This window comes from Ylistrum balloti, unplaced genomic scaffold (assembly GCF_031769215.1).
Source record: "Ylistrum balloti isolate Yb309-2 unplaced genomic scaffold, AGI_CSIRO_Ybal_v1 Utg370240, whole genome shotgun sequence".
NCBI lineage: Eukaryota > Metazoa > Mollusca > Bivalvia > Pectinida > Pectinidae > Ylistrum > Ylistrum balloti.
Genome location: NW_026782195.1, coordinates 927,369 through 936,856, shown reverse-complemented (window position 1 = coordinate 936,856; position 9,488 = coordinate 927,369). Strand labels below are relative to the sequence as shown.

At 40.1% G+C, this 9,488-nt stretch overlaps 1 protein-coding gene across 1 annotated transcript; it reads right to left on the bottom strand.

The window, feature by feature from the left end:
• Positions 1-130: 130 nt before the first annotated feature.
• Positions 131-799, bottom strand: LOC132552140 (involucrin-like). Its single transcript, XM_060216281.1, has one exon. It carries the CDS (start codon positions 797-799, stop codon positions 131-133), a length of 669 nt encoding a protein of 222 aa, XP_060072264.1.
• Positions 800-9,488: the final 8,689 nt, after the last annotated feature.

The following is a 9,488-nucleotide window of genomic DNA, read 5'->3' as shown; positions in this document are numbered from 1 at the left end:
TCCATTGCCCTGTATCCAACGTTTCACGTCTCGTGGAATCAGTGCCGTTATGATTGCTATATCATCTAGAGCGCTTAGTTTCATATTTAGTATCGACCATTAATGGACAAAAATAATGTCTATTGTCTGTTCACAAAATTACATTATGGCAAGAAAGATGTATAACAATGATCACCTCCTTCATGTGACGTAAAATCATCGTCTCTTCCTTCATGTGACGTAAAATCATCGTCTCTTCCTTCATGTGACGTAAAATCATCGTCTCTTCCTTCATGTGACGTAAAATCATCGTCTCTTCCTTCATGTGATGTAAGATCATCGTCTCTTCCTTCACGTGATGTAAAATCATCGTCTCTTCCTTCATGTGACGTAAAATCATCGTCTCTTCCTTCATGTGATGTAAGATCATCGTCTCTTTCTTCACGTGATGTGAGATCATCGTCTCTTCCTTCACGTGATGTGAGATCATCGTCTCTTTCTTCATGTGATGTAAAATCATCGTCTCTTCCTTCATTTGACGTAAAATCATCGTCTCTTCCTTCATGTGACGTAAAATCATCGTCTCTTCCTTCATGTGACGTAAAATCATCGTCTCTTCCTTCATGTGACGTAAAATCATCGTCTCTTCCTTCATGTGATGTAAGATCATCGTCTCTTCCTTCACGTGATGTGAGGTCATCGTCTCTTCCTTCACGTGATGTGAGGTCATCGTCTCTTCCTTCACGTGATGTGAGGTCATCGTCTCTTCCTTCACGTGATGTGAGGTCATCGTCTCTTCCTTCACGTGATGTGAGGTCATCGTCTCTTCCTTTATGTTATATAAGATCATTGTCTCTTCCGTTTGTTGTCTTTCAGTTATATGTTTTGGAGAAATCAAATTTTGAAACAGTATGTACATATATATATATAATTCTGGTAGACGTGATAGATGAAGTTAAAGATTGCTTTTCTATACAGTGTCATGATTGTTGACTTAAGCAAAGAACACGCCAGTGGCTGGGTATAATTTGTGTTTATTGGGCACTTGGGTATTTGTGTGCGATAACTTTCGTTGAGCGCACGAGTGACTGTGTGGGAAGAAAAGTATTTATCGAGCTCACGAGTGATTGTGTATGATGAGTTATTGAGCACCCGAAATACTGTGTATGATACGGTATTGAGCGCTCAAGTGATTGTGTGTGATAAGTTATTGAGCTCAGTAGTGATTGACGAGTTACTGAGCGTGCGAGTGACGATGGGTGAAATTCATAGGGGCCAGGGGCTTGTGTTTGATAATTATTTATCAAACACACAACTGTTTGTGTATAAGTAGAAATGATGAATATTTACTTGGCCGAGAAGTAAATATATTTCATTAATTTATGATGATTATTTTCACTTAAAACCAGTCCGGCGAGTACAATATCAGTGATTATGATATCTTATAGAAACTTGGGGTACGCGGGGTTTGCACGAGACGTTTTTGTAAAGCACGCGATCCAGCCGCCGTGTATGAACGGATTGTGTTTGATTTACTGGGCACAAACGAGATGCTAAGTACTCTTCCCGCTTGTGAGCGAAATACAACCGGTCATTAACAACAAAGGTAATGTCACGTACGGTTAATTGGATACAGGACAGAGCAACGTACGTTCTGTATATGAGGCCATCATTTGCAGGAAACCAAATGTGGGCTGTGGATCAATACTGCTCTCAGTTATCCCTGAAGGCTGTTCATGGTTCGAAAGGACAAAATTAAAGAAACATCAAGACTAAGCCTAACAAAAGCACGGTTTGTGAACGCCTTAAGGATACTTGCTGATGAAGCAAAAAAATCTGCTCCTGGTCGTTCACCTTGCGTCTAAATGACAAATGATCTCTTTGAGCACGTGAAGCTGCTTGTGTAAGTTAACACATGATATAAGTTTTAATATATTAAATATTAATTCTAAAATAATTGTTATGTAGCCCGTTTTTATGTTGGATAATTTTCATGATCCCGAGATACATTAATGAAGTCTGACGGAAGCCCAACATGGCGGCTATCTTTACGGCTGAGTCAGATCTGCGACATCGACGATGGTGAAATTCATCATAATTACATGCTAAAATGTGTCATTGAAATGTGAAGTGGAGAGAACGATAATAACAGTCTTTGTGGCAAAATCCGATTTGTCTTTCCTCCGTTTTAAGTGAGTCTGTCGTTTGTCAGTAATTTCAGAAATTCGATAAGGTGACATTCTCAATCCAGGGATCAACTTCAGTTGATAATAACACAATGAAATGTAATCATGTCACATGGTATTGTCTCCTACCTTTACAGGATAATTCTATAGAGAGTGATAAATAAATCCCAATCTCGATTTCAAGGAAACGTACTGACAACCTCGGATGAGTCTCTCTTTACGATCTCTCTACGGTGCCTGTTGATTTATCAACATTTCGTCTAAACTGTTGGGTTAAAATACCTTTACCATTCGGAGGTAATGATGACGAATTACGTGTGTGTACGCTAGAAATGAATATAAACAACAACAAATCATTCACACAGAGAAACGTTTCAAGCATTTTCAAATGCCTTGATCTACATTCTGACCCCAATTTATCGACAACGTGACTGCTTTTACGTCATCAATGATTGAAAGAAGCGTTTTAATTGGCTTATATCATATGAATGACCGTTTCGAACAAGATTGTGTAATTTCTTATGTTCTTGTTGAATTTTGTTGATATTGCGACAATTTTATCACTTTTATGCTCAAATTATTTTAAAATGGGAAGGTGATGTTTGTTTTTATTCTATACTGGAGATAAGATAATGAAGTTTGTGTTTTTAGCGTGTTATGTTCCACATGGCCGATTTTGAGCTGATTTTTGGCCGATTGTACTACTTCGTTGAGTTCCATCGAGCCGATTTCGGGCCGATACAGGTGAGCCAAAAATGGACTTTTGATTCCTGTATTTATTTATTACACCTAAGAAAAGTTATATCTCGTATCCATTTGACGTCATCACCTGAGAACTGAGGTCATTATGGAGTAAAAATTACGTCATTTTGTTGTGTTGAACGTCACCATAGAGGAAATACAACTTTTTTTTAAACATGGCGGTGCCGTGGTTCCACGCTTTGCCAACAGAACCACAGAGGAAACATCCTTTTTTATCTTTTAATGCTGGAACAAGGAATATCACTGCCCAGACGACATCTCCAGCAGCTTTCTTCAACCTAGTATTTAACATGACGTTGATTCGAAAATAGTTAGACAGACAAACAGTTAATGTCTACAATACTGTTCTTCATAACACCAACTTCCTACACATTGTAGCATTGTATTTCGCGGTAGTATACCAATAATTCTACGTTTAAATTTTGTGTAGATATTATTGCATTTAGCAAGATATTATCTACGCCTATGTATTTAATTTTCTAATTGAATATTGGCGTCAAATCATGAGATCAAGCTAAAAGACCCTTTTCAACAACATCGTAAAAATGCGCGAAAACCGATATGATTATCAAGAATCATAGATTTTCTCCTATTCAACAAAGGTTTACTGGTTTCAATTCAATTACAAAAACGATAAGGTTTGGAAAGAGTTTGATAAATTAACAAATTGAAATTGAAAAATAGATAAAACACACGAGACACATAATTAAGTTTCTTTTCTGTATTCTCAGATAGGCAAGACGATAATATGAGAAAACCTGGCTTGTCGCTCCACGCTAGACTTCGTAAGTGGAGACCAATGACTATAAGCAAATTCAAAGGCTTCTTGGCGATACTTATCAATACGGGTTAATAAAGAAACCAATAACCACGGAATACTGGAACTCAAAGCAAGACATCCAATCTACCAAGTAGTTTCAAAAGATGTTTTCAAAAAACAGTTTCAATTAGCCTTGATTTGTTCCCATATCACCAATAACGAGAATGTACCCACATAGAAACACTAGAAATACATGCAGGTTTTTTTTACAGTTTTTGAAAATGTGGTGTATAAAAGGAAAAAAAACAAATATCACTCGTCCCATGTTGTGTTCATTTTAAAGGAAAAGACGAAGAGGTTTGTTATATGATATGCCTCATCTAAGGCATTATGTACAGGTTGCCCAGCTATTATCCCTTCGATCCCTATATATGTTTTAATTCTATTTATCGAAAAGGAATGTGGATTTGGTGATTTCATACACATGCATGGTCAAAACACTTTCATTTATGAACATCGCAAAAACTTTTAGGTTCGACGGTGAGACGATACCCGGACACGGAAGGAGTTACGGAGACGTTCGTTGGTGTAACGATACCCGGACACGGGAGGAGTCACGGAGACGGAAAACCTGGCAACCAATCAAGAGTGGCCAGTACGCTGACGTTCGTCGGTAAGACGATACCCGGACAGGGGAGGAGTCACAGAGACGGAAAATCTGTCAATCAGACAATCAACTTTCAAAATCGGAACTATAATGTTTCCCAAAGGAAATGAATTACACTTTACATTTCATTAACATCGGTATAAAATTACTCTGGCGACGTATCAGACTCAAATGTACAACTCAAATAACGCCAATGTAAAAATATTTGTTTATTTTGTATCAACATACAATACAAATGTGGTTTATATCAACGTGCAGAATAAAATATGTGTATAATTCTATCATTGTGTAAGCTTATGCATGCTATGCCATGTATTTATCTCATCTTTCCTACAGTATGTCGGCATTTTCACTTGATCCATTACCAGTCCTCGAATTACGCTGTACGGTACCAACCGTCAGTAGATGCCTTGTAACTTGATGCCTAAGATTGTGTGTTCGAGGCCTGGTCAGGGCACGGGTCAAATAGTTTCTGCCTTCGTAGTTTTTTTGTTTCTTTTTTCGTTTTTTTTTTTTTTTTGTGAGTGTGTGTGTTTTCATTCTTTCAAGATCGACGCACACTTTAAACCTCTGCTCGATTTTGACAATCGAATGTTTAAAAGTACTATTTACTAAAACAAGAAGTGTCCGTTGATGAAACTTTTGTTGGGACGGGTGGGAGGATTATTCTGTTCTTCTTGTCGTGATTCCTCTATCAATCCTGTCATGCAGTCGAAGTTACAAGTTAACGTGTGTAGGCATGGGAAATCATAACCTACAGGACATTGACAGGTTAACGTGTGTAGGCATGGGAAATCATAACCTACAGGACATTGACATGTTAACGTGTGTAGGCTGGGTCAGCATAACCTACAGGACATTGACAGGTTAACGTGTGTAGGCATGGGAAATCATAACCTACAGGACATTGACAGGTTAACGTGTGTAGGCATGGGAAATCATAACCTACAGGACATTGACAGGTTAACGTGTGTAGGCTGGGTCAGCATAACCTACAGGACATTGACAGGTTAACGTGTGTAGGCTGGGTCAGCATAACCTACAGGACATTGACAGGTTAACGTGTGTAGGCTGGGTCAGCATAACCTACAGGACATTGACAGGTTAACGTGTGTAGGCTGGGTCAGCATAACCTACAGGACATTGACAGGTTAACGTGTGTAGGCATGGGTCATCATAACCTACAGGACATTGACAGGTTAACGTGTGTAGGCATGGGAAATCATAACCTACAGGACATTGACAGGTTAACGTGTGTAGGCATGGGTCATCATAACCTACAGGACATTGACAGGTTAACGTGTGTAGACATGGGTCATCATAACCTACAGGACATTGACAGGTTAACGTGTGTAGGCATGGGAAATCATAACCTACAGGACATTGACAGGTTAACGTGTGTAGACATGGGAAATCATAACCTACAGGACATTGACAGGTTAACGTGTGTAGGCATGGGAAATCATAACCTACAGGACATTGACAGGTTAACGTGTGTAGGCATGGGAAATCATAACCTACAGGACATTGACAGGTTAACGTGTGTAGGCTGGGTCAGCATAACCTACAGGACATTGACAGGTTAACGTGTGTAGGCATGGGAAATCATAACCTACAGGACATTGACAGGTTAACGTGTGTAGGCATGGGTCAGCATAACCCACAGGACATTGACAGGTTAACGTGTGTAGGCATGGGTCAGCATAACCTACAGGACATTGACAGGTTAACGTGTGTAGACATGGGTCATCATAACCTACGGGACATTGACAGGTTAACGTGTGTAGGCATGGGTCAGCATAACCTACAGGACATTGACAGGTTAACGTGTGTAGGGGTCATCATAACCTACGGGACATTGACAGGTTAACGTGTGTAGGCATGGGTCAGCATAACCTACAGGACATTGACAGGTTAACGTGTGTAGGCTGGGTCAGCATAACCTACAGGACATTGACAGGTTAACGTGTGTAGGCTGGGTCAGCATAACCTACAGGACATTGACAGGTTAACGTGTGTAGGCATGGGTCATCATAACCTACAGGACATTGACAGGTTAACGTGTGTAGGCATGGGAAATCATAACCTACAGGACATTGACAGGTTAACGTGTGTATAATAACCTACAGGACATTGACAGGTTAACGTGTGTAGACATGGGTCATCATAACCTACAGGACATTGACAGGTTAACGTGTGTAGGCATGGGAAATCATAACCTACAGGACATTGACAGGTTAACGTGTGTAGGCATGGGAAATCATAACCTACAGGACATTGACAGGTTAACGTGTGTAGGCATGGGAAATCATAACCTACAGGACATTGACAGGTTAACGTGTGTAGGCATGGGTCATCATAACCTACAGGACATTGACAGGTTAACGTGTGTAGGCATGGGAAATCATAACCTACAGGACATTGACAGGTTAACGTGTGTAGTCATGGGAAATCATAACCTACAGGACATTGACAGGTTAACGTGTGTAGGCATGGGAAATCATAACCTACAGGACATTGACAGGTTAACGTGTGTAGGCATGGGAAATCATAACCTACAGGACATTGACAGGTTAACGTGTGTAGACATGGGTCATCATAACCTACGGGACATTGACAGGTTAACGTGTGTAGGCATGGGTCATCATAACTTACGGGACATTGACAGGTTAACGTGTGTAGGCATGGGTCAGCATAACCTACGGGACATTGACAGGTTAACGTGTGTAGGCATGGGTCAGCATAACCTACAGGACATTGACAGGTTAACGTGTGTAGACATGGGTCATCATAACCTACGGGACATTGACAGGTTAACGTGTGTAGGCATGGGTCAGCATAACCTACAGGACATTGACAGGTTAACGTGTGTAGACATGGGTCATCATAACCTACGGGACATTGACAGGTTAACGTGTGTAGGCATGGGTCAGCATAACCTACAGGACATTGACAGGTTAACGTGTGTAGACATGGGTCATCATAACCTACGGGACATTGACAGGTGAACGTGTGTAGACATGGGTCATCATAACCTACGGGACATTGACAGGTTAACGTGTGTAGGCATGGGTCAGCATAACCTACAGGACATTGACAGGTTAACGTGTGTAGGCATGGGTCAGCATAACCTACAGGACATTGACAGGTTAACGTGTGTAGGCATGGGTCAGCATAACCTACAGGACATTGACAGGTTAACGTGTATAGGCATGGGTCAGCATAACCTACAGGACATTTACAGGTTAACACGTGTAGACCATAACCTACAGGACATTAACAGGTTAACGTGTGTAGGCATGGGTCAGAGCATAACCTACGGGACATTGACAGGTTAACGTGTGTAGGCATGGGTCAGCATAACCTACGGGACATTGACGGGTTAACGTGTGTAGGCATGGCTACAGGACATTTACATGTTAACGTGTGTAGGCATGGGTCAGCATAACCTACGGGACATTGACAGGTTAACGTGTGTAGGCATGGGTCAGCATAACCTACAGGACATTTACAGGTTAACGTGTGTAGGCATGGGTCATCATAACCTACAGGACATTTACAAGTGAACGTGTGTAGGCATGGGTCAGCATAACCTACAGGACATTTACAGGTTAACACGTGTAGACATGGGACATAATAATCTACAGGACATTTACAGGTTAACATGTGTTTTCATTAACATACAGGTTTTATGATTTGATATGAACCCTAAACGTCCGTTAGGTTGTATGTAAAATCAATAACATTGTTTCGATTGATTTGTAGTTTCGGCGTGGACAATCGACCAACAGGTGTAAAAATCAATTACTAAGTGATAACACACAAAATACGGCTCTATTGTGTTTGGTTGACGGAACGACTCATCTGGACAGTTTTTATCATAAAATCGGTATCGATTACCCATACATCACTGCTATCAGACTTAATGTCGCAGTCAACTCATGTATGGACATTACCAGGAAAGAAAGCTAATTACTGTGATTGGAATATATATATATATCTATATATACACACACTGTATGGTGTATATATATAGTTAACGATAGTAATGAAGCAAATTAGTTCTGTGTGCGTTTGGAAATAAATAAATACGAAATCATTATTATCAGAAGAAAAAATCTAAAAATATCAACCTTTAATTTACTTCCGAAAAACAACCATGAACAAGAGAAACAAAAAAAAAAACAACACGGAAAGAAAATAACATCAAGGTATTACTTTACCATTTATTAAAAAAAGGATATGTTGTCAGAGTACAGCTTCAATTACCGACTTCGGGATATGTTTCCTGTTGTGTACTAATCAAATAATATATTTCTTCAATTCTATTTTTACATTGATTACCTGGACAAAAGTGCTGCAGTATAATGTACTGTGATAGTGATCGCCGAAGTGTTGTGATTTAGTGACCTTCAACAATGACTACTTTGACAACACTATTGTAGTGTTAAGTACTTAAACATGTTTTCCAACACAGCTAGGGCCTGTAATATCTCTTTACGAGGCAGAAATGGTTTATTACAAGTTGTACACATGCACGAAAGCATTGCAGAGACAAATTAATTGTTAATGTCATATCGATACCAAGTGTAATGTTTCCAGGATATGGGATCCGTTGAACACTTGTTGGTCCTTCAAATGAGATATAGGTTTTTCGGTAGACGTGGGCGTAATCTGGCATGTCACTGAACTGAGAGTACGGTCTGTAATGTGGAGATACTGACTTTGTCGCATGGCTATTCGTGATGTTGTCGATAATACCGTAGGTCACGAAATGTCGGTGGTGTCACATGATATGTGGTGTAACTGGTGTCACATGATATGTGGTGTAAGTGGTGTCAATTGATGTGAGGTGTAACTGTTGTCACATGACGCGTGGTGTAACTGGTGTCACATGACGCGTGGTGTAACTGGTGTCACATGACGCGTGGTGTAACTGGTGTCACATGATATGTGGAGTAACTGGTGTTACATGATATGTGGTGTAACTGTTGTCACATGACGCGTGGTGTAACTGGTGTCACATGATATGTGGAGTAACTGGTGTCACATGATATGTGGTGTAACTGTAGTCACATGATATGTGGTGTAACTGTTGTCACATGACATATGGTGAAACTGTAGTCACATGATG